Source organism: Cherax quadricarinatus, chromosome 58, assembly GCF_038502225.1.
Source record: "Cherax quadricarinatus isolate ZL_2023a chromosome 58, ASM3850222v1, whole genome shotgun sequence".
Classification (NCBI taxonomy): domain Eukaryota; kingdom Metazoa; phylum Arthropoda; class Malacostraca; order Decapoda; family Parastacidae; genus Cherax; species Cherax quadricarinatus.
The window spans coordinates 4,788,089-4,814,892 of NC_091349.1; the positions used below are offsets into that span (position 1 = coordinate 4,788,089).

The window sequence follows — 26,804 nt, forward strand, 5'->3', positions numbered from 1 at the left end:
CTGCTTGTGGCATTGCTTGTAGCACTGCTTGTGGCACTGTTAGTAGCACTGCTTGTAATACTGCTTGCAGCATTGCTTGTGGCACTGTTAGTAGCACTGCTTGTAGCACTGCTTGTGGTATTGCTTGTAGCACTGCTTGTGGCACTGTTAGTAGGACTGCTTGTAGCACTGCTTGTGGCATTGCTTGTAGCGCTTCTTGTAGCACTGCTTGTAGCACTGCTTGTGGCATTGCTTGTAGCGCTTCTTGTAGCACTGCTTGTAGCACTGCTTGTGGCATTGCTTGTAGCACTTCTTGTAGCACTGCTTGTAGCACTGCTTGTGGCATTGCTTGTAGCACTTCTTGTAGCACTGCTTGTAGCACTGCTTGTGGCATTGCTTGTAGCACTTCTTGTAGCACTGCTTGTAGCACTGCTTGTGGCATTGCTTGTAGCACTTCTTGTAGCACTGCTTGTAGCACTGCTTGTGGCATTGCTTGTAGCACTTCTTGTAGCACTGCTTGTAGCACTGCTTGTGGCATTGTTTTTAGCACTGCTTGTAGCACTGCAAAACATCTATTGGGTTTTGTAAACAATCATCCTGGGTAATACTACCATACAAACTATTAAAACACTATCCTCACATATCAGTTTCTCTATAAGTATTTCAAACTCCTGACGAAGCACTAGTGACGGTGCGAAAGGCCTTGAGTTGCTCTCTCTTTCTCTCATATATATATATATATATATATATATATATATATATATATATATATATATATATATATGTATATATATATATATATATATATATATATATATATATATATATATGTATATATATATATATATGTATATATTAATATAGGGAAGTACCACCTCTATAGCTGGAATGGGGACCCTCATCCTCAGAGAAGACAATAAACGTACCTCAGGGAAAACTCAAGGTTCTCCCCGGAGCTGTTTGAATATTTTCTTCTCCTACCACCCCCTATATTTATATTCTATGTGAACATTTATTAATAAAACAAAATACATTTACAGAAAAAAACATAAACATGAATACAATGGCACAATGTATCAAAGATGATGAATTTCCTCCAGCTCCTCCGAGGCTGGACGTGAACCAAGTATGCAGCAAGCATTTCCCCTCTGGATGGCGACGCTGAGGCGCTGGAACATGAAAGTGGCTGCCCTTGGGTCCCTGGTGGTGTCGATGAGTCTGGAACCCAATTCTTTAAGGAAACGTGTGGCATTTTTTCCCCATGATCCCAAGGTCTCTGATCCCACTGGGACAAATTGATACTGTTGGCTAATGTCCCTGTACTTGCTGATCTTGTATATATATATATATAATGTATATATTATATATGTACTTGAATTTTAGCTGTCACTTCTTTAAATCTTTCAAATAACCTGCAGTGTGAGGGTAGACTTCGGTGTTTATGCAAATATTATGTACGGTACATTTGCATTTTGTTCTGCCAACCGCAAGTTAGCGAAATGTGCGATTAATGGTTCGCTGTGTCTGAATTTTTGCCCGATTTAGCTGACATAAACCTCGGTCAGTATGGTGGGTTCCTTATTTGCATATTTGACAATTACAGGGGTAACTATAGTAGATTGTCCTTCTTTGTGTCTGTTATTAGAACAACTAGCAAAGTTTGGTGGTGATAGAACTGTTTAATGCGACGCTTCTTGGCGCTCCATGACTTTATTCTCTCCGATTTATTAGAGAAGATTTTATTGGGGATTTTTTTTTTACCCTCGGGGAGAGAGGGGGAGGTTATCCACGTAGGATAACCTGGGGTAGGGAGGGTTATCCACGTAGGATAACCCTGGGGAAGGAAGGTTATCCACCCTGGATAACCCGGGGTGGGGAGGGTTATCTACCCAGGATTACCCGGGGTGGGGAGGGTTATCCACCTAGGATTAATCGGGGTGGGGAGGGTTATCCACCCAGGATTACCCAGGTTGGGGAGGGTTATCCACGCAGGATAAACCGGGGGAAGGAGGGTTTTCCACTCAATATAACCCGGGGGAGGGGTGGTTATCCACCCAGGATAACCCGGGGTGGGGAGAGTTATCCACCCAGGATAACCCAGGGTGGGGAGGGTTATCCACCCAGGATAACCCGGGGTGGGGAGGGTTATCCACCCAGGATAACCCGGGGTGGGGAGGGTTATCCACCCAGGATAACCCGGGGTGGGGAGGGTTATCCACCCAGGATAACCCGGGGTGGGGAGGGTTATCCACCCAGGATAACCCGGGGTGGGGAGGGTTATCCACCCAGGATAACCCGGGGTGGGGAGGGTTATCCACCCAGGATAACCCGGGGTGGGGAGGGTTATCCACCCAGGATAACCCGGGGTGGGGAGGGTTATCCACCCAGGATTACCCGGGGTGGGGAGCGTTATCCACCCAGGATAACCCGGGGTGGGGAGGGTTATCCACCCAGGATAACCCAGTAAAGTCAGTGTGTCATCAGGAACTGTGTCTTATTTCCGTTGTGGTTCTTTATTCTTCTCTCCTCCAGGATACCACCTACAACAGGCACCTACCCAGGTACCTACTTAGCGCTAGGTGAACGGAGACAGCAGGTGTAAGGAAACATGCCCAACGTTTCACCCGTGCCGGGAACATATTTCGGACCCTCAGTGTGTGAGCTGAGGACGCTACTGTTACTACTATTTCTACTACTGGAACAACTAATGCTCCTACTTCTGATACAACTATTACTATTTTTAATATTTTTTTTTATTCGCTGGTACTCTCCCGGCCCTACTGATGTTTCTACTTATAATATTGTTATTAATACCGCTACTACTATTAATATTACTACTACCACTATTGCTGTTACTACTACCACTATTACTGTTACTATTACTACTACCACTATTGCTGTTACTATTACTACTACCACTATTGCTGTTACTATTACTACTACCACTCTTGGTGTTACTATTACTACTACAAACAAATATCTCTTGGAGAGACACCGTAGACTTACCTCTTGGGGAGACACCGCAGACTTACCTCTTGGAGAGACACCGTAGACTTACCTCTTGGGGAGACACCGCAGACTTACCTCTTGGAGAGACACCGTAGGCTTATCTCTTGGAGAGACACCGTAGACTTATCTCTTGGAGAGACACCGTAGACTTACCTCTTGGAGAGACACCGTAGACTTACCTCTTGGACAGACACCGCAGACTTACCTTTTGGAGAGACACCGTAGACTTACCTCTTGGAGAGACACTATAGACTTACCTCTTGGACAGACACCGCAGACTTACCTCTTGGAGATACACCGCAGACTTACCTCTTGGAGCGACAACGTAGACTTACCTCTTGGAGAGACACCGCAGACTTACCTCTTGGAGAGACACCACAGACTTACCTCTTGGAGAGACACCACACACTTACCTCTTGGAGAGACACCGCAGACTTACCTCTTGGAGAGAGACCGCAGACTTACCTCTTGGACAGACACCACAGACTTACCTCTTGGAGAGACACCACAGACTTACCTCTTGGAAAGGGAGACACCGTAGGCTATGTTATCGGAGCATCCTGACCACTGGAAGCCGTGCTGCGTGACGCCTCTCACAGATCTGTCACAGCCACAGTCATCCAGCTCCCCCGAGGAGCAGCGGCGTGTGATGGCGTGCGCCACGCCTGCCGACGAGATGGCGTGCACGAAGGCCGCCTCCCGGGTACCTGCACGGTGAACCACGCCTACAAGTCATCACTTCTCCGTGCCAGAAAGTCAACCTTAAGAATCTATCATAGTTACCCATTAAAAATCTCGATGCCAGAAAGTGAACTTGAAAAATTGGTCATAGTTAACCCCTTAAAAACCTGTCATAGTTAACCCCTTAAAAACCTGTCATAGTTACCCCCTTAAAAACCTGTCATAGTTACCCCCTTTAAAAATCTCTATATTTTTCAAATAATTTTTGAGCAATTCGAGGTAAGAAATTCACTTGCCCGGGGCTTTCACTTACCTTGGGGCACTATAGGGTATGGTCCCACGATACCCTCTCCACCTTTGGACCTTTTTCGTGATTTTTTGCGCGATTTCCGTCCTCTGCGCTGGGTGTAGGAGGGAGGCAGGGCCGGGGAGGTGTTCTGGAAGGGGTGAGGAGCGGCGGGGTGGGGTTCCTCTCCCCCTGCCTTCATTACCTCGGGTTGTGAAGTGACAGGTACTGCTCTTTCTGTCTTGTTGCTCACCGTCACCAGTTCTGTAAGATGACAGGCAGGTTAGTGTCTGTAAAATGACAGTCAGGTTAGTGTCTGTAAGATGACAGTCAGGTTAGTGTCTGTAAGATGACAGGAAGGTTAGTGTCTGTAAGATGACAGGAAGGTTAGTGTCTGTAAGATGACAGGAAGGTTAGTGTCTGTAAGATGACAGGAAGGTTAGTGTCTGTAAGATGACAGGAAGGTTAGTGTCTGTAAGATGACAGGAAGGTTAGTGTCTGTAAGATGATAGGAAGCTTAGTGTCTGTAAGATGATAGGAAGCTTAGTGTCTGTAAGATGACAGGAAGGTTAGTGTCTGTAAGATGACAGGAAGGTTAGTGTCTGTAAGATGATAGGAAGCTTAGTGTCTGTAAGATGATAGGAAGGTTAGTGTCTGTAAGATGATAGGAAGCTTAGTGTCTGTAAGATGATAGGAAGCTTAGTGTCTGTAAGATGACAGGAAGGTTAGTGTCTGTAAGATGATAGGAAGCTTAGTGTCTGTAAGATGACAGGAAGGTTAGTGTCTGTAAGATGATAGGAAGCTTAGTGTCTGTAAGATGACAGGAAGGTTAGTGTCTGTAAGATGATAGGAAGATTAGTGTAAAAAAAAATGACAGGCAGGTTAATGTGAATGGGTGTGTGTGTCTCAGGTTTGTGGGCGGTGGCTTAACCTCCACCACTAATTGTCCTGAGTGGTCCACACGGGCTTAGTTGGTTATTAAAGTTTAAAGACTATCTCCTACACGAGGGTCATTAAGGTTGCATATCACTTGTCCACCACTAGTCAAGAATACTTTAGTTCCTAAAATAGTGCTTCAAGTAATCACTCAGTGTTGAAACACTGAGAGACATACACCTCTCGATGTATATACACTGTGGGTTTAATGTTTCAAAAAATACAACCCATTTCCCTCTGTCCCTAAGACATCTGAGCACTGCAACAGGCCTACTTAGTGATATTTTCCACTCAACGACGACTGAAATATAAATTAACAGTGTCAGTTAAATGTCCGGGGCCCAAGACTGTTCAACCGCTTCCCACCAGCCATTAGGAGCATTACCAATAGACCCTTGGTTGTCTTCAAGATGGAGCTGGACAGATACCTAAAGTCGGTGCCGGATCAGCCGGTGGTTCGTACGTTGGACTGCGTGCGGCCAGCAGTAACAGCCTCATAGATAAGGCCCTGATCCACCGGGAGGCCTGATTGTGGACCGGGCTGCGGGGGCGTTGATCCCCGGAATGCTCTCCAGGTAGATTCCAGGTACACGGTATCGACTATTAAAGTAGTGTTCATCACGGAGACACAATTAAGAAAACTGGTAATAAATGTCATATTCCCAGCAAGGTATCACGTAATGAGAAAGAACACCACTGACCAGTAATATGTGGAGTAGTGTAGAACGTGATGAAGAATTAAGACACGTGTGAAACATCTGAGAACCTTTATTGTAGATGTTTCGCTCTCCAATGGCTTTATCAATACAAATTCAAAGACATAACGAAAAGACATTAGAACTAGCATATACAAAAGACGAAGTAACCAGTCCCTCAGCCTTGGAGTTAGTGAAGAGCACCGTAGTCTTGTAGAACGTAAAGTGACATGCCTTTGGTCAGTTTCCAGAGTTATTCTATTCTACAAAGCTGTTTAGAAACTACACTAAATAAAGTCATAACTTGGAGAGCCTAGTTTATAAACGCAGAGGACAAGGAGAGGCACCAAGGTGACTTGAAGTCTGCACACGTGGCCAGGAAGGTGGCTACTACAGTTTCATACTAAGCAATGAGAGTATATGAAGGAATTTAAAGCCTGGACACTGAAAGCAGCCTGGACGGTGGAGCACTGCATGCAATATGCAAGCAGAAAGATCTGGGAGTGAGCATCACACCAGATGTTCGCAACAATCGTATAACTTAAGCAACATTCGCAAAAATAGCTAAGAACTTGCTGTCAGAAACCTTAACATATAGAAGATATCTTGGAGCGTGGGCTCCTGCATGCAACGCGTGACTGCTTAAGCATACAAAGAAACAAGAGAAGATCTAAAGGTTTGCAACAAGACTGGTGCTGGAACTGAGGGAAATAGTCTAACAAGGGAAAAAACGCACACATGCACACACTTTGACAAATGGTAACTAAAACTCACACACACACACACACACACACACACACACACACACACACACACACACACACACACACACACACACACACACACACACACACACACACACACACACACGCGCGCGCGCGCGCAATCCGATAAGATGTTCTCAAATTATAAATATAAACGATGGAGGAAGAAAAGTAAATGAGCGCATGACCGGCCTTATATTAAAGCCGTACGAAAATATGACATTTAAGGTCTCACTAAACTCGTGTAAATTAAAATGAAAAAAACTGGCATTTGCAGACTGGCACCTACACACTCTGATAAGACTGTCCCCAGAGTGTTCACATTGTGTCAACGATCGTACCTTCTGACCTTGATAGCTTGCTGGATAGTAATTAATGCCTCCTATTGACCTTGATAGGTTGCTGGACAGTAATTAATGTGTTCTACTGACTTTGATAGGTTGCTGGATAGTAATTAATGTGTCCTACTGACTTTGATAGGTTGCTGGATAGTAATTAATGCCTCCTATTGACCTTGATAGGTTGCTGGATAGTAATTAATGTGTCCTACTGACTTTGATAGGTTGCTGGATAGTAATTAATGTGTCCTACTGACTTTGATAGGTTGCTGGATAGTAATTAATGTGTTCTACTGACTTTGATAGGTTGCTGGATAGTAATTAATGTGTCCTACTGACTTTGATAGGTTGCTGGATAATAATTAATGTGTCCTACTGACATTACTAGGCTACTGGATAGTAATTAATGTGTCACAATAAGTCTATACTTATTCATACGTTCACTAAGTACATAGATAACAGTGGGACAGTATAGCACATTAACCTAGTTTTATCCGTGCTTCATGAATTTTAATTCAACATTCAGTGAGTTGTTTATGGTTTAGTTATATAAAACGATGTTACTAACATTATAATATTTTGTGGATAATAAATAACTTATCAGCCATCTCAAGGTCATTTCTGTCATTAAATAACCAATATTACGAAAAACAAAAAACAAATACTGTTTAGTTATTTGCACCCTGTATAACGTAGGTCTAAATAATTACGTAACAGGTATGTTTTTTTTTTAATAATTTGTTCAAGGTATACAAGAGTTTTAACATAAATGGGAAGTCTGAAAATGAGAGAAAATAATGTTGGTGGGTTATATGGGTTTAAAGCCTATTGAGTACACGAGGCTCGTGAAAGCTACGAGTCCCTTGTTCATCACTGGTTAAGAATATTTTAATACCTAAAATAAGGACTAAAACTTTCCTTGTATATACTCCCAGGGTATATACATTGTAAATACAGTGTATATACACACTCTCGGTGTATATATCTTTGCAAGAATCGAGTTATTAGTAAAAGATTTTCACGAGAGTTGTGTGGCATGCAGCTCCGAGTCACACATTACAAACTTTGCAAAGATGTGCGTTTTTTTTTGTGCTATTTTCATTAGCATTACTGTTATCTCTGTATTTTCTTCCAGAATATTTGAAGCAGAATATCTTACGTTTACGCATGTCTCGTAGTATACAAGAAAAAAGAATCTTGATAAATTAGACGGTTAATTTGCATTAGGTGGAAGGTGAGGTGAGGTTCCACAATGTGTACGACCGCAGGTGATCTGTGTCCCGTGTTTACATTATCTCTCTGAAAAAGTTTATATAAATAGTGACCTACTGGGATTTCATAGCGTGTAGCCACACGTAAACAATTCTGAGGTGATGAACATCAGTCTGACGGGAAAGAATCTTATGAAGGTAGTCTGATATGAACGGTTTATTGATTAAATCTTACGAGGCTAGCAAGTGTTATTCGTAGTTTGGTGACGTTATTACTGTTACTTGTGTGTATATATCGTTATTATTAACCGGTGAGGTACTAGAGTGTGAGTTTACGTAGTGTGTGGTGAGGGAAGCAGCAGTGTAGGTACCTCTAGTATAGTGGTAGTTGTAATAGTGTTGTTATCACTGAGAGCTGTGATAACTATCTTGGGGTGTACTCACCTATTTGTGGTTGCAGGGGTCGAGTCTTAGCTCCTGGCCCCGCCTCTTCACCGGTTGCTACTGGGCCCTCTCTCTCCCCGCTCCATGAGCTTTATCAAACCTCGTCTTAAAACTGTGTATGGTTCCTGCCTCCACTACGTCATTTTCTAGGCTATTCCACTGCCTTACAACTCTATGACTGAAGAAATACTTCCTAATATCTCTCTGACTCATTTGTGTCTTCAACTTCCAACTGTGGCCTCTTGTTTCTGTGTCCCCTCCCTGGAACATCCTGTCTTTGTCCACCTTGTCTATTCCACGCAGTATTTTATATGTGTGTGTGTGTGTGTGTGTGTGTGTGTGTGTGTGTGTGTGTGTGTGTGTGTGTGTGTGTGTGTGTACTCACCTATTTGTGGTTGCAGGGGTCGAGTCACAGCTCCTGGCCCCGCCTCTTCGCTGATTGCTACTAGGTCCTCTCTCTCCCTGCCCCATGAGCTCTATCATACCTCGCCTTAAAACTATGTATGGTTCCCGCCTCCACTACGTCACTTTCTAGGCTATTCCACGGCCTGACTACTCTATGACTGAAGAAATACTTCCTAACATCCCTTTGATTCATCTGAGTCTTCAACTTCCAATTGTGACCTCTTGTGTCTGTGTCCCATCTCTGGAACATCCCGTCTTTGTCCACCTTGTCTATTCCGCGCAGTATTTTATATGCCGTTATCATGTCTTCCCTGACCCTCCTGTCCTCCAGTGTCGTCAGGCCGATTTCCCTCAACCTTTCTTCATAGGACAATCCCCGTAGCTCTGGGACTAGTCTTGTTTCAAACCTTTGCACTTTCTCTAATTTCTTGACGTGCTTGACTAGGTGTGGATTCCAAACTGGTGCTGCATACTCCAGTATGGGCCTGACGTAAATGGTATACAGAGTCTTAAACGAATCCTTACTGAGGTATCGGAACGCTATCCGTAGGTTTGCCAGGCGCCCGTATGCTGCAGCAGTTATCTGATTGATGTGCGCCTCAGGAGATATGCTCGGTGTTATACTCACCCCCAGATCTTTTTCCTTGAGTGAGGTTTGCAGTCTTTGGCCATCTAAACTATATTGTGTCTGCGGTCTTCTTTGCCCTTCCCCAATCTTCATGACTTTGCATTTGGCAGGTTTAAATTCAAGGAGCCAGTTGCTGGACCAGGCTTGTAGCCTGTCCAGGTCTCTTTGTAGTCCTGCCTGATCCTCATCCGATTTGATTCTTCTCATTAACTTCGCATCATCTGCAAACAAGGACACTTCTGAGTCTATCCCTTCCGTTATGTCATTCACATATACCAAGAACAGCACAGGTCCTAGGACTGACCCCTGTGGAACCCCGCTTGTCACAGGCGCCCACTCTGACACCTCGTCGCGTACCATGACTCGTTGTTGCCCCCCTGTCAGATATTCTCTGATCCATTGCAGTGCCTTTCCTGTTATGTGTGCCTGATCCTCTAGCTTTTGCAGTAACCTCTTGTGAGGAACTGTGTCGAAGGCCTTCTTGCAGTCCAAAAATATACAGTCGATCCACCCCTCTCTCTCTTGTCTTACTTCTGTCACCTTGTCATAAAACTCTAGTAGGTTTGTGACACAGGATTTTCCTTCCCTGAAACCGTGCTGGTTGTCAATTATACACTTGTTTCTTTCCAGGTGCCCAACCACTCTCCTCCTGATGAGCTTCTCCATGACCTTGCATACTATACACTTTAGTGATACAGGTCTGTAGTTTAGTGCCTCATGTCTGTCTCCCTTTTTAAAAATTGGGACTACATTTGCCATTTTCCATACCTCAGGGAGTTGCCCAGTTTCAAATGATGTGTTGAAGATCTTTGTTAATGGCTCACACAATATCTCTGCTCCCTCTTTAAGGACCCATGGAGAGATGTTGTTTGGTCCCACCGCCTTTGAGGTGTCAAGTTCGCATAGCAACTTCTTCACCTCCTCCTTGGTTATATGTACCTCATCCAGCACTTGCTGGTGTGCCCCCCTGTTCTGATTTCCTGGAGTCCTACTGGTTTCCACTGTAAATACCTCTTTAAATCTTGTGTTGAGCTCCTGACATACCTCTTGGTCGTTTCTTGTGAATTCCCCATCACCCTTCCTCAGTCTGATTACCTGGTCCTTGACTGTTGTTTTCCTCCTGATGTGGCTGTACAACAGCTTCGGGTCAGTCTTTACTTTTGATGCTATGTCATTTTCATATTGTTTCTGAGCCTCCCTTCTTATCTGTGCATATTCGTTTCTGGCTCTTCAGCTGATTTCTTTATTTTCCTGAGTTCTCTGTCTTCTGTACCTTTTCCATTCTCTAGTACACCTAGTTTTTGCCTCCCTACACCTTTGGGTGAACCAAGGACTCGTTCTGTTCTTCCCATTATTTCTTTTTCCCTTGGGAACAAACCTCTCCTCTGCCTCCTTGCATTTTGTTGCTACATAGTCCATCATTTCTTGTACTGGTTTTCCTGTCAGTTCTCTCTCCCACTGAATGTCTTGAAGGAAGTTCCTCATGCCTGAGTAGTTCTCCCTTTTGTAGTTTGGTTTTTCCCAGCCTATTCCTGCTACTCTCTCCACTTGGAGCTCAAGTAGGTAGTCGAAGCACAGAACCACATGATCACTAGCTCCTAGGGGCCTTTCATACATGATACCCTCAATGTCCGAACTACTCATGGTGAATACAAGGTCCAGCCTTGCTGGTTCATCCTCTCCTCTCTCTCTGGTAGTGTCTCTAACATGTTGATGCATGAGGTTTTCCAGTACCACATCCATCATCTTGGCTCTCCATGTTTCGGGACCCCCATGGGGCTCCAGGTTTTCCCAGTCAATCTCCTTGTGATTGAAATCACCCATAACTAGTAACTTTGCTCCCCCATGTGTGCTCTCCTGGCCACCTCGGCTAGTGTGTCGATCATTGCTCTGTTGTTCTCATCATATTCTTCTCTTGGCCTCCTGCAGTTCTGTGGTGGGTTGTACATTACTGCAATTATCACCTTATGTCCCTCAGACTGGATTGTTCCTACTAAGTAGTCCCTTTCGCCCGTGCCATCCATTCCTTCCATTTTCTCAAAACCCCACTAGTTTTTAATGAGCAGTGCAACTCCTCCTCCCCCTCTCCTCCCTCTGTCTTTCCTGAGGATTTGGTATCTGGTGAGTTTTGTTTCTGTGAGTGCTATTATGTCTGGAGATGTCTCTTTGATTCTTTCGTGCCACTCCTCATACTTGTTTGTTATTCCATCTGCATTTGTATACCACACCTTCAACTTCTTTTCTAAGACTGTGGTCTGGGAGGTATATTGGGGTTGGGGAAGTGGGAGACCTGGTAAGGAACTATGGGTTGTTGCTGTGGGGGTGGAGTTTGTAATGTAGTGGGTGGGAGCATTGGATGTGGCATGGGTGTTTTGATTTAGAGTGTTTGGTTGCACTGGGGTTGACCTGGTTGGGAGGCTTCTATAGGAAGTTGTGAGGGAGGCTGTATTTGATCTTCCTGGGTCTGGGATCTCCTGTCTGTCTTCTCCATCCCCTCTCTTTCCTCCTTTCGCCTTTGTACCATCTCTCTCAGTTTCTGCCTTTCTTCTTGTGTTCTGTCGCGGTAGAGATACACCTTCCTGTATGCCGGCATGTCCCTTAATCGTGCTTTCTCCTGCAGGATCCTGGTCCGAATCGCTTCTGCCTTGAAGGTCACTTTCACTGGCCGGGTTCTTTTTTTTACAAACCCCCCTATTCTCTGAAAATTTTCCAGCTGGGTCATGTTGTCTTCTCCTATTGCTTTCATGATGCTTTCAATTGCTTTTTTTTCCCCTTGTTTTCTTGCTTCATATGTTTCCCCTTGAACTTCCTGGAGCCCATACACAAAGACTGACCTCACCCTTTCATTCTCCCACTGCATATCCCTGTGTATCCCCTCATTTAATTTGGTTTCCTCCACTGTAGCTTTCCTTTCTTCAGTTTCACTGGCTAATGTACTTGGGCTCAGTGGTGTGTCATTTTCCCTTCTAGACTTTCCTTGGGCTCTGTTGTTGTCTGTTAGGGCCTCCACATAAAGCTTAGCTCTTTCATTTACTACAGTCTCCTCTGATAGAGCTTCCCCATGCAGTTGTGCCCCTTCTTTCCCTACAGTCCCCTTATTTGTGGCTGAGGTAGCAGTCTCTGTTGTCAATCCCAAAATGTTCTTTAGTTCTTTAGGCTGTTTCAGATTTTTCAGTTCCTCTTCTAAACTCTGTATCCTAGCCTCTGCTGCTTTGACATGCACCTCCCACTTCCTGCTTTCCATATCTATCCTCTCTTCCATTCTCATGCTAAGTTCTTCTAGTTTCTTTTCCCATTCATGATTCCTTTTTATGAGCTCTGCTGCCCAATCTTCCTTTGCAGCTTCCTCCTCCTGTCCCTTGGTTTTTCTTGTTGCTCTCTGACAACCCATTTTTGTTTTATCCTGATTGCCTCAGAGTGGGAAACCTATTAGTTCTGTATGTTAGGTTAGTAGTGTGTATGTCAGAGTGTGGGGGGGGAGGTAGTGGAGGAACTGTGGCTATGTGGGAGAGGAGTGGGGAGGGGGAGGGTGAATGGGGGAGGGGAGGGTGAACGAGGGAGGGGAGGGATCAGGGGAAGAAGTGAGATGTCGGTGGTGAGGGGGGGTGAGTGTATGTGTGAGTCTGGATATGTGTGTGTGTGTGTGTGTAATTTTGTGTGGAATTATGTGTGGGTTTATTATGTACTGAAAGGTAGGTAGCTTGTGCGTTTTAATGTCGAGTCTCAGTGGTCCTTTGCTGCCCACAACTTCTTGTGACCTGACCCCCAACCTCCTGGGGCTTGACCGGCACGTACTTACAGTGTGTGTGTGTGTGTGTGTGTGTGTGTGTGTGTGTGTGTGTGTGTGTGTGTGTGTGTGTGTGTATGTGTGTGTGTGTGTGTGTGTGTGTGTAATTATGTGTCGAATTATGTGTGGGTTTATTATGTGTCTGAAAAGTAGGTGTGTGTGTGTGTGTGTGTTTCCTGTTGATAGTTTATATTTGTCACTCTTACACACACACACACACATGAACATTTACATAAGAATATATACACACATGTAAACAGACATGAACATATATACATAAACACACTTCAACATGCTCAAATACATAAACATTTACACAGACATTAATTTATATACACACACGTATAAAGAAAAACACATATATACACATTAACATATACACACAAAAAATATATAAGCTCATAAGCGGAAAAATAGACATAAATATACATATAAATATACATATAAATATACATATAAATATACATATAAATATACATATAAATATACATATAAATATACATGTAGTCATATTCAGATATAAGCATAAACATGCACATACACGTAAACATACAAACTTACACACACACACACCTAGTAGCGGCCCAGTGAAGAGGCGGGGCCAGGAGCTGTGCCTCGACCCCTGCAACCACAACTAGGTAAGTACACACACACACAAAATCCATATGTGTGAGTGGTTCCAGTATTGATCATTCCTTTAAGGGACTCCTTCCAGTACCATATTTGTTCTCAGTTTACTGGAGGAGGAACCTAGTGAGTTATGTATGTTTATATGTGACTATATATGTAATTGGTTGTCTGTGTGGTTGTAACATATGTTGTTATATGACTTTATATATTGTGACAATCCATATATATATATATATATATATATATATATATATATATATATATATATATATATATATATATATATGTATATATATATGTATATATATACCTGGAGGTTAGTCCGGGGATCAACGCCCCCGCGGCCCGGTCCATGACCAGGCCTCCCGATGGATCAGGGCCTGATCAACTAGGCTGTTACTGCTGGCCGCACGCAGTCCGACGTACGAGCCACAGCCCGGCTGATCCGGCACTGACTTTAGGTATCTGTTCAGCTCTCTCTTGAAGGCAGCCAGGGGCTTATTGGCAATTCCCCTAATGCTTGATGGGAGGCTGTTGAACAGTTTTGGGCCCCGGACACTTATGGTGTTTTCTCTTAGTGTACCAATGGCGCCCCTACTTTTTATTGGCAGCATTTTGCATCGCCTGCCCAGTCTTTTACTTTCGTAGGGAGTGATTTTTGTGTGCAGATTTGGGACCATTCCTTCCAAGATTTTCCAAGTGTAGATTATGATATATCTCTCCCTCCTGCGTTCCAACGAGTACAAGTCAAGTGCTTCCAAGCGTTCCCAGTAGTTAAGGTGCTTGACAGAACTTATACGTGCAGTAAAGGATCTCTGTACACTCTCTAGATCTGCGATTTCACCTGCTTTGTATGGAGATGTTAATGTACAGCAGTATTCCAGCCTAGAGAGAACAAGTGATTTGAAAAGGATCATCATGGGCTTGGCATCTCTCGTTTTGAAAGTTCTCATTATCCATCCTATCATTTTCTTTGCACGTGCGATCGTGGCACTGTTGTGATCCTTGAAAGTGAGATCCTCAGACATTACTACTCCCAGGTCCCTTACATTATTTTTCCGCTCTATTGTATGGCCGGAGTCAGTAGTATACTCTGTTCTAGTTATTATCTCCTCCAGTTTTCCATAACGGAGTAGTTGGAATTTGTCCTCATTGAACATCATATTGTTTACCGTTGCCCACTGGAAAACTTTGTTTATATCTTCTTGGAGGTTAACCGCGTCCTCAGCAGATGACAGCCTCATGCAGATCCTAGTATCATCCGCAAAGGATGATACGGTGCTGTGGTGTATATCTCTGTTTATGTCTGATATGAGGATAAGGAATAAGATGGGGGCGAGTACTGTGCCTTGTGGAACAGAGCTCTTCACTATGGCAGCCTCCGATTTAACTCTGTTGACCACTACTCTTTGTGTTCGATTTGTTAGGAAGTTGAAGATCCATCTCCCCACTTTCCCAGTTATTCCTTTAGCACGTATTTTATGGGCTATTACGCCATGATCGCATTTGTCAAATGCTTTTGCAAAGTCTGTGTATATTACATCTGCATTCTGATTTTCTTCCAGTGCATTCAAGGCCATGTCATAGTGATCCAGTAGTTGTGAGAGGCAGGAGCGACCTGCCCTGAACCCATGTTGCCCTGGATTGTGCAGATTTTGGGAATCCAGGTGATTTGCAATCCTGCTTCTTAGCACTCTTTCAAAGATTTTTATGATGTGGGACGTCAGAGCTATTGGTCTATAGTTCTTAGCTAATGCTTTGCTGCCACCTTTATGGAGTGGGACTATATATATATATATATATATATATATATATATATATATATATATATATATATATATATATATATATATAACACAAATCAATATATAGGGAAGTACCTCCTCTATGGCTGGAATGGGGACCCTCATCCTCAGAGAAGACATATATATATATATATATATATATATATATATATATATATATATATATATATATATATATATATATATATATATATATATATATATATATAAGTTCGTTTAGTACTTTATAATAACATGAGTAATTTTCATTAATTTTCTAAAATATTTATATTTTTCGGACATATTCGTTCTACAGAATTTAAATATGCTTCAGTTTTATATACGCATGTAGTTTCAGTCTTGTAGATGTACTTGTAAAGTCAGCAGGGGTCGTCTTCCTCTCCCCTGGCTTTCACTTCCCACCCCCAACCATCCTCACTTAGGTGTGAAAATAAGTTTGTGAGAGTAATTGTACCTCCGCCCTGGACACACACACACACACACACACACACTCGCTAGATATCCTCCATACCTCTACGTTATTAATCTTCAATTATCGCATCATTATCGCTTTCTTGTCTCGACGTAATGCTTCCAATTACTTGGGGATTTTATTAAAATTCCAGTGATGTTATTTGTTAGTGGCGTCCATGTTATTAATGGTGTCACTCAGTCCGAAATGTTCTTCGCCAGCACCTAATAATCTCCCGGAGATTGTAAGTGTCACCGCGAAGCTGAGACGCTGAACCCAGAGCATCACGGACGGAGCACCGCGAATCTGAGATCGTGAACTCAGAGCATCACGGACGGAGCACTGCGAATCTGAGATCGTGAACTCAGAGCATCACGGACGGAGCACCGCGAATCTGAGATCGTGAACTCAGAGCATCACGGACGGAGCACTGCGAAGCCGAGATCGTGACCAGCCACCGCAAGTCAGAATTCGTGAATGCGGCGTCGGTAATCCGGCAATCTCCCGTCGGTCTTACCCTAAATGCCACCGTGGACCTGGGGAGACCTGGACCTACCCTGACCTACGTGCGGAGACCCGGACCTACCTGCAGAGATCTGGGCCTATCTAGAGAGACCTGGACCTACCTGGGGATACCTAGACCTACCTGAAGAGTCTTGGACCTATATGGGGAGACCTGAACCTACCTGGGGACACCTGGACCTACCTGGAGAGACCTGGACCTACCTGGGGAGATTGGGCCTAGCTGGGGACACCTGGACCTACCTGGGGACACCTGGACCTACCTGGGGACACCTGGACCTACCTGGGGACACCTGGACCTACCTGGGGACACCTGGACCTACCTGAAGAGACCTGGACCTACCTGGGGAGACCTGGACCTACCTGGAGAGACCTGAACCTACCTGAAGAGACCTGGACCTACCTGAAGAGACCTGAACCTACCTGGAGAGACCTGGACCTACCTGGGGATACCTGGACTTACCTGAACAGACCTGGACCTACCTGGGGAGACCTGGACGTACCTGAAGAAACCTGGATCTACCTGGAGAGACCTGAAGCTACCTGGATGTCGTTTGTTAGCACCTTGATAACAAGGGTAAATCTGGCATACTGGTGTGAAGCTCCAAGGTGGGTGGTGAGGCAGATGGTGCTAATTAAGGAGTACAAGTGAGGTAGGTGTGTGTGAGAGAGATAGAGAGAGAGAGGAAAGGTGAGGGAGGTCAGGTAGACCTCTTAAGTGCTGCCGGAAATCATGGCCTCCGCGTCCCGGGATTAGAACAGGCTGTCGCAGGATTCCCAGCAGTGGTTTCAAGTTGGAAAAATTTGGGTTTAGAAAGGATATAGGAAAGCACTGGTTTGGTAATAGAGTTGTGGGTGAGTGGGACAAACTCCCGAGTAGCATTGTGTAGTTTAAAAAATAGGTTAGACAAATGCATGAGGGGGTGTGAGTTGGACCTGACTAGCTTGGGTCAGTAGATCTGATGCATTGTTCTTTCTTAAATAGATGTGACTTGGACCTGACTAGCTTAGGCCAGTAGGTAACTCGGACCTGCCTAGCATGGGCGAGTAGGCCTGCTGCAGTGCTCCTTATTCTTATGTTTTGGAGGGTGAGATACCGATCAGCCAGGCTGTTGGTGCTAGCTCCCACAAGCAGCCCGATAGCACATTTTGTAGTAACTCTTTCAAGATTTCTCCTAACGATCGCTAGGGGTCTTGAAGACGGCTAGGGCTGTGTTAGTGGTCTCATATGTAGAGCATAAAGTGAGGGTACTGAAGAGTCTTGGTCCCCTTACACTTATTGAGTTATGTCTTAGTGTACTCATGTCACCATTGCCTCATATTGGAGGTATTTTGCACCTTCTTCTTTTGCACCTTCTTCTGATAATCTTGCTCTCATAGGGGATGACTTCAGTGTGCAAATTTGAAATCAATTTTTCTGTCTCTTGTTGTTTACACGGTTGTACAAAGTTAGGTCAAGGTTCCTAGTAGCTAACAGCTGTTACTTACATCAACTTATTTGAAACCTTTTTATTGTTATGAGACATACAAATAGGGGACAGGATGAAGTTGAAGACATCTGTGAGCCAGCTGACTTTATTCTCTCTCTCTCTCTCTCTCTCTCTCTCTCTCTCTCTCTCTCTCTCTCTCTCTCTCTCATTGTCTAATTACAAGGGTAATTAGGCACTCAATTTGCAAGTATGTAAGACGAACATCCGAAGAAAAATGAAGATTGTTGAGAGAGCGAGAGTGCTGCTTGTACCAGTGTTACTGTGCTTGCTGTAACCAGGTGTTTGTTGCTGTAACCAGGTTCCTGCTGTAACCAGGTTCTTGCTGTAACCAAGTGGTTCCTGCTGTAACCAGGTGGTTGGTGCTGTAACCAGGTTCCTGCTGTAACCAGGTTCTTGCTGTAACCAAGTGGTTCCTGCTGTAACCAGGTGGCTGGTGCTGTAACCAGGTGGTTGGTGCTGTAACCAGGTGCTTGCTGATGTAACCAGGTTGCTGCTGTAACCAGGCTGGTGCCGTAACCAGGTGCTTGCTGCTGTAACCAGATTGCTGCTGTAACCAGGTGCTTGCTGCTGTAACCAGGTGGTTGCTGTTGTAACCAGGTTGGTGCTGTAACCAGGTGGTTGGTGCTGTAACCAGGTGCTTGCTGCTGTAACCAGGTTGCTGCTGTAACCAGGCTGGTGCCGTAACCAGGTGCTTGCTGCTGTAACCAGATTGCTGCTGTAACCAGGTGCTTGCTGCTGTAACCAGGTGGTTGCTGTTGTAACCAGGTTGCTGCTGTAACCAAGTGGTTGTTGCTGTAACCAGGTGCTTGCTGCTGTAACCAGGTTGCTGCTGTAACCAGGTGCTTGCTGCTGTAACCAGGTTGCTGCTGTAACCAGGTACCTGCTGCTGTAACCAAGTGCTTGCTGCTGTAACCAGGTTGCTGCTGTATCCAGGTGTTTGCTGCTGTAATCAGGTGGTTGCTGCTGTAACCAGGTGCGTGCTGCTGTAACAGGTCCTTGCCGCTGCTGTAACCAGGTGCTTGCTGCTGCTGTAACCAGGTGCTTGCTGCTGTAACCAGGTGCTTGCTGCTGTAACCAGGTGTTGGCTGCTGTTGTAACCAGGTTGCTGCTGTAAACAGATGCGTGCTGCTGATGTAACCAGGTTCTTGCTGCTGTAACCAGGTGCTTGCTGCTGTAACCAGGTGCTTGCTGCTGTTATCAGGTGCTTGCTGCTGTAACCAGGTGCTTGCTGCTGTAACCAGGTGCTTTCTGCTGAAACCAGGTGCTTGCTGCTGTAACCAGGTGCTTGCTGCTGTTATCAGGTGCTTGCTGCTGTAACCATCTGCTTGCTGCTCTTATCAGGCGCCTGCTGCTGTGATCAGGTGCTTGCTGCTGTAACCAGGTGCTTGCTGCTGTAACCAGGTGCTTGCTGCTGTAACCAGGTGCTTGCTGCTGTTATCAGGTGCTTGCTGCTGTAACCAGGTGCTTGCTGCTGTAACCAGGTGCTTTCTGCTGTAACCAGGTGCTTGTTGCTGTAACCAGGCGCTTGCTGCTGTAACCAGGTGCTTGCTGCTGTAACCAGGTGCTTGCTGCTGTAACCAGGCGCTTGCTGCTGTAACCAGGTGCTTGCTGCTGTAACCAGGTGCTTTCTGCTGTAACCAGGTGCTTGTTGCTGTAACCAGGTGCTTGCTGCTGTAACCAGGTGCTTGCTGCTGTAACCAGGTGCTTGCTGCTGTAACCAGGTGCTTGCTGCTGTAACCAGGTGCTTTCTGCTGTAACCAGATGCTTGTTGCTGTAACCAGGTGCTTGCTGCTGTAACCAGGTGCTTGCTGCTGTAACCAGGTGCTTGCTGCTGTAACCAGGTGCTTGCTGCTGTAACCAGGTGCTTGCTGCTGTAACCAGGTGCTTGCTGCTGTTATCAGGTGCTTGCTGCTGTAACCAGGTGCTTGCTGCTGTAACCAGGTGCTTTCTGCTGTAACCAGGTGCTTGTTGCTGTAACCAGGCGCTTGCTGCTGTAACCAGGTGCTTGCTGCTGTAACCAGGTGCTTGCTGCTGTAACCAGGCGCTTGCTGCTGTAACCAGGCGCTTGCTGCTGTAACCAGGTGCTTGCTGCTGTAACCAGGTGCTTGCTGCTGTAACCAGGTGCTTTCTGCTGTAACCAGGTGCTTGTTGCTGTAACCAGGTGCTTGCTGCTGTAACCAGGTGCTTGCTGCTGTAACCAGGTGCTTGCTGCTGTAACCAGGTGCTTGCTGCTGTAACCAGGTGCTTGCTGCTGTAACCAGGTGCTGCTGTAACCAGGTGCTTGCTGCTGTAACCAGGTGCTTGCTGCTGTAACCAGACGCTTGCTGCTGTAACCAGGCGCTTGCTGCTGTAACCAGGTTCTTGCTGCTGTAACCAGGTGCTTGCTGCTGTAACCAGGTGCTGCTGTAACCAGGTGCTTGCTGCTGTAACCAGGTGCTTGCTGCTGTAACCAGACGCTTGCTGCTGTAACCAGGCGCTTGCTGCTGTAACCAGGTTCTTGCTGCTGTAACCAGGTGCTTGCTGCTGTAACCAGGTGCTTGCTGCTGTAACCAGGTGCTTGCTGCTGTAACCAGGTGCTTGCTGCTGTAACCAGGTGCTTGCTGCTGTAACCAGGTGCTTGCTGCTGTAACCAGGTGCTTGCTGCTGTAACCAGGCGCTTGCTGCTGTAACCAGGCGCTTGCTGCTGTAACCAGGTGCTTGCTGCTGTAACCAGGTGCTTGCTGCTGTAACCAGGTGCTTTCTGCTGTAACCAGGTGCTTGTTGCTGTAACCAGGTGCTTGCTGCTGTAACCAGGTGCTTGCTGCTGTAGCCAGGTGCTTGCTGCTGTAACCAGGTGCTTGCTGCTGTAACCAGGTGCTTGCTGCTGTAACCAGGTGCTTGCTGCTGTAACCAGGTGCTTGCTGCTGTAACCAGACGCTTGCTGCTGTAACCAGGCGCTTGCTGCTGTAACCAGGTGCTTGCTGCTGTAACCAGGTGCTTGCTGCTGTAACCAGGTGCTTGCTGCTGTAACCAGGTGCTTGCTGCTGTAACCAGGCGCTTGCTGCTGTAACCAGGCGCTTGCTGCTGTAACCAGGTGCTTGCTGCTGTAACCAGGTGCTTGCTGCTGTAACCAGGTGCTTGCTGCTGTAACCAGGCGCTTGCTGCTGTAACCAGGTGCTTGCTGCTGTAACTTCTTAACGCTGGATATTTTTTATTTATGTACCCGCATTGATTGATTTGTGGGATTTTTGTGTTTGTGAGTGCTTGTATTGGTGGATTTGTGGGAATTTTGTGTTTCTAAGAGCCTCTACTGGTGGATTTGTGGGATTTTGTTTCTGAGTACTAGTATTCGTGGATTTATGGATTTTTGTTTGTATTTTGTATTGAATTTGTGAGATTTATTTTATCTACGCACGTTCGTGGATGTGTGTGAATTTTTGTCTCCGTGTCTCCGTACTGGTGTTACTGGAGACAAATCAGGAAGCTTATTTTACCAGTTTGTTACTTTCTTTAATTATCTCTACGATTACTTTTTTAATTATCTTCGTAATTATTTTTGTTGTTTGTTAGTATCTTTGTTCAGTAGTAACACAACTGGTAGATCTGACTGAAGAAGTCTACACAGTAGGTTTCTTCAGTCAGATACAGAGGCAGCAGGTGTAGTAGCGTAATGAAGGTTATGTAACCAGTACATCAAGCTTGGAGAAGTAGCCTTTGAGGTGGTCAGTCAGTATCTTGACTGAAGAAGCTTACTCTGTAGGCGAAACGTTTCAACAATGATGATACCCAACTGTTGCATATGTGTCTAATCATGGTAACGAGACGAGTCCTAGTACCAAGGAATACCAGGTACAAGGAGAGAGTAAGAAGAGGTAATCCTGATAACAGAGAACAGAAGGACACGAGAAGACAAGTGAATGACGTATAAAATACCGATAAGAATTGATAGGGTGGTCAGGAACAGACTGTTTGAGAGGCGGGAAACAGGTACACGAGGGTATTGCTGGAAGTTATAAAAAAGATGTTAGGAAATATTTTTTCGCAGCCTCAGAATGTCCAGGTCAGGAGATGGAACGACCTGGGTAGGTGTTGGATCCATACACAGCTGTAAGAATATAGATATGATAGGGAGAGAGAGTGAAACTTGCAGCGGTGACTGTGAGAGGCCGGGGCCAAGAGCTGAGACTATTCCTTTAATTACATATAAGTGAGTAAATAAAGATCAAAAAGACACAATACCGTGACTGGAACAATACATAAATAACTCGCAAATAAGAGAGAGGAGCTTATCACGACGTTTCGGTCCGACTTGTATCATTTACAAGTCACACTGAGGTGAGTAAATATTCTCTCTCTCTCTCTCTCTCTCTCTCTCTCTCTCTCTCTCTCTCTCTCTCTCTCTCTCTCTCTCTCTCTCTCTCTCTCTCTCTCTCTCCGTCACCTCTGACCTCTCTTGGTTAGGTTGGTGTAAGTGTTTATTTACCATGTGTCTGTGCAGAGCTGCAATGTGTTGACCACACCGGATACCTGGCCAGACCAGCAGCAACCCAGGAGGTGGGGAGCTATGAAGACAACCAGAGTGGAAGTGGGGAGGAGACGGGGAGAGCGAGGAGGAGGAGGAGGAGCAAAAAGGTTGGGCAGAGAGCCGTGATGTACAACAGACCCTATTATCACAGGGTCCATAGCCTCGATGTGGACCATAGGCTATGGTCCACATCTGCTGACGACTTAACTACACCCTACTCACATCATAACTCTCAGAGATAGTTGATATTAGCCTCATGTGAGTTGAATGATTGATGGAGAGGGGAGGGAGGTGGTCTGGGAGCATCTTATGCATTGGATGTAACTTTGAAGACGGGGAGGGAGGAAGGGTAAGGAGCAGTTGATGTAAACGGTAGGGAAGGAGCAAGGGGTAATGTTTATAAAGGGAGGGAAGGGGGAATGTGTAATTTAGGGGATGGAGAAGGGTGGTGTGTATGATAATGGGAGGGAAGAGGATAGTGTTAACTAGAGGGAGGGAAAGAGATGGTGTGTAAGTTAGGGGAAGGGAGAGGTGAGGCCATTTTTCCTGAGAGAAGACTTAAGACCCCAAGGAATGGAAATAAGTCACATTGTGTAACTTTTTTGGGTTATCGTAGGTAATCTACACATATGCTGCTGTGTATGATAATTTATGTGTACCTGTACCTGAATAAACTTACTTAGAGAGAAAGACTTAAGAGATAAATGGTAAGAATCAGAGAGCAGGAAACATGGGTAGTGGAATAAGACATAATGAGATGGAAGGTACAGAGAGTGCGCAGAAACACATGAATATACCTCACCTTTGAAGGACTTTGAGAGTTTTCCCGCAACCTAGCCCCGAGTCAGGCTTGTCTGATTCTTTCCTGTTCGACCACACTGTTACTAGTGCGTTCTATTGGCCTGGTAGACAACGCTCTCGCCTCACACATTGAGTATCCGTGGTTCGATCCCCGGCAAGGGTGGAAACAGTGGGCGTCTTTCCTTACACCTACTGTCGCTGTTCACCTAGAAATAAGTAGGTACCTAGGTATTAGCCGAATGTTGTGGGTGACATCCTGGGGGACAAGATTGAAGGACCACAATGAAAATAAGACAGTCCTCGATGACGCACTGACTTTCTTGGGTTATTCATTGGTGGCTAACCCTCAAAGGTTAAAAATTCTAACCAGATCTTATCTAACGTTTCACAAAGCTCCATTACCTCTTTGGTAAGTACCTGCTGACTTAACTTGCTTTCAGGAACTATTTCTTGGACAAAGCTGTGATTTATCATGTTGAATTTCAAATCTGCGAGATTGAAATCTCCGAGGAGGGTGATGTATGGTGTAGCATGGTCAGGGTTTTCAAGGCATCTATGTACTCATCTATTTGTGGTTGCAGGGGTCGAGTCACAGCTCCTGGACCCGCTTCTTCGCTGGTCGCTTCTAGAGGGCTTATCTTACCTGTTTATATATATATATATATATATATATATATATATATATATATATATATATATATATATATATATATGAACCAGCGGTGATGTTAACACCTAGTACTACTAGTGTGCACACTGAAGACAGAGTGCACATAAAGAGACAGAAGAGACACATACAGTGCACAAAAAGTGAAGGAAGACACACACACACACACACACACACACACACACTCGTGGAGGAGTCGCGGGGTTTGAGCTCGTGTTTTGGTGGAAATTTCTTACTGTGCCATAAGGAATAGTGTGGGATATAGGCGTGTGCACGCATAAGAGTGCATATAATCACTTAAGCCCCGAAAAAAGGAAATATAAGTGATCACAGAAAAGAAAACAAAGGAAATAGTGACTAAGTGTTTAGTGAGGGCCGTTGGAAGGGTGAACGGTTGTGTCAGACCTAAATAGTGTTGCCATAATAACGCAGTGGGGTATTTGAAGAATAAGCGCGACTCAAGACCAAGGAGATAAGAGATATATATAGATGTGTCAGTAAATACAGTGAGTGAAAAAATTAGAAGAGCTAGAGACTATAGTGCACACAGGAAGTTAGTGGAAAAATCACCGAGAAGCATCAAACATCTTCAACTTCTGGGACAGGACAGACCCGCAACGTTACTCCACTGCCAGCCGCAAGTAATATTCACCTAGTTTGAGTTGCATGGGGTCAATAGTACCTGTCTCTAGCTGGAATTGGGGGTCACTCTCCTCGAGCTATCAGAATTAGAATAAGCAGCATTTACTGGAATTTAATAGAATTTAGAGGTAGCGGCATACAGGCGAAGCCTAGTGTATTTATTTTAAACGCATAAGAGTACAGTGGGAACCAAGAGATTGGGTACATATGCAATACATATATAGTACATACGTGGGAAATAAGGACTGTTTACATAAACATATGCACACACACTAGGTGAGAATAGGCTCTGCTGTTAGGCACTTGAATAGCTGTAGCAAGCACACACACACACACACACACACACACACATGCACACACACACACACATGCACACACACACACACATGCACACACACACACACATGCATACACACACATGCACACACACACACATGCACACACACACACATGCACACACACACATGCACACACACACATGCACACACACACACACACACACACACACACACACACACACACACACATACACACACACATACAGACACACACACATATACAGGATTTCACACCTTCCTGTGAAGTGACCCTCTAACCCTTCCTTTCCCCCCCATCTCTCTTCCTCTCCTCTCCTCCTCTCTCTTCCTCTCTCTCTCTCTCTCTCTCTCTCTCTCTCTCTCTCTCTCTCTCTCTCTCTCTCTCTCCCTTTCTCTCATCCTCTCTCTTCCTCTCTTCCTCTCTTCCTCTCACTCTTTCTCTCTCTCTTCCTCTCCCTCTCTCTCTTCCTCTCTTCCTCTTTTCTCTCTCTTCCCTTGTCACTCCCCTCTCTCTCTTACCTCTTCCCTCTCTCTCACTTTCTCCCCCCTTTTCCCTTCTTTTCCCCTCTCTCCTTCTACCCTCCCCTTCTCTCTATTTCTCCCTCTCTCTCCCCCTTTTTCTTTTTCTCTTTCTCTCTCTCTCTTTCACTAAAAAAAAAAATGGTTGGGACTCGCAGGAATCAGGGATCAGATGACAATGGTATTGGTAGGGAGGAATGGATGGAGGAGCAGTGGAAAAGGATAGAGCAAGAATGGGAGAGAAAATTAGGAGAGCTTTCTGAAAAAATGGAGAAAGAGCTCTCTGTGAAATGGGAAAAGAGGTTGGAGAAGGAGACGAAGAATTGGGAGGCACAAGTCGAAACTGCAGTAGCAAGGGTAAAGGTCCTAGAATTTGAGGTAAACAGGCTGAAGCAAGTCTCAGGGGTAGTGACCAGAGAAGACACACCAAACGAAGCTGAGAGGCTGAACAGGAAGGAAGGAGATATGAATTATGCTAAGGTCATATCAGCCTGCAAAGAAGGGCCAGGGAGTGGAAGGGAAGAGCAGATGGGTGCAGATGGAGAGGGAGATAGGTCGAATGCTGAGGCACAACCATGCTACCAAGAGCCACTGGAAAAATCAAGGGAGAAAATGACCACATACAGACAGGAACCAGAGTCACAGAGGGAGAGGCAATGGGAGGAGGAAAGGGCAAAATCAGTGTTTATCCATGGGCTTCGGGAGAGAGAGGAAAGGACACACACTGAAAGACGGCAGGAAGAAAGAAAGGAGATTGAGAAAATCATCACGAAAATAGGGGGAGAAGACATGGACGAGATTGTAAATTTTCAGAGAATAGGGGGGTACTTGAAGGGGAGAAACCGACCAATCAAGCTGATTCTCAGGACAGAAACAGTGCGGAAGAGGATCCTCCAAGAGAAACCACTGTTGAAAAGCTCGGAAGAGTACAAGGTGTTCCTAGACAGAGACAGAACACAGAGAGACAGCAGCTGAGGGAGAGGACAAAAAAGCGAAAGGAGCTAGGAAAGGAGACAAGGATGGAACCAGCAGAGGTCAGTCAGAGCAGAACAGAGCAGCAAGGGCAAGCACACACACAACTATCCCCAGAACTCCACAACCTATCACACCATCCCAACACACAATACAATCCATACCCACAGCTTCCACCCAACCCCCAACCATAGAATCCCACAGTATGCTACCAGGTCTCCCACCCCCCACAGGCCCCCCAAACCACAGTGTTGGAAAGGAAACTGAAGGTATGGTACACAAACGCTGATGGAATAACAAACAAGTGGGAGGAGTGGCATG

General features: G+C 45.2%; 1 protein-coding gene across 2 annotated transcripts in view; it reads right to left on the bottom strand.

Annotated features, from left to right (window-relative positions):
* The window catches only part of LOC128698104 (protein Wnt-4), a 584,955-nt gene that overhangs the window by 78,563 nt on the left and 479,588 nt on the right, over window positions 1-26,804 (bottom strand). The window contains exons 3-4 of one of the 2 annotated variants that reach the window (XM_053790215.2): window positions 3,983-4,219; window positions 3,506-3,695 (exon numbers count right to left, since the gene is read on the bottom strand). In XM_053790215.2, the coding sequence (XP_053646190.2) occupies window positions 3,506-3,695; window positions 3,983-4,219 (427 nt within the window). Of the gene's footprint in view, window positions 1-3,505; window positions 3,714-3,982; window positions 4,220-26,804 lie in introns of both variants that reach the window. The other variant, XM_053790214.2, reaches the window with a different exon arrangement.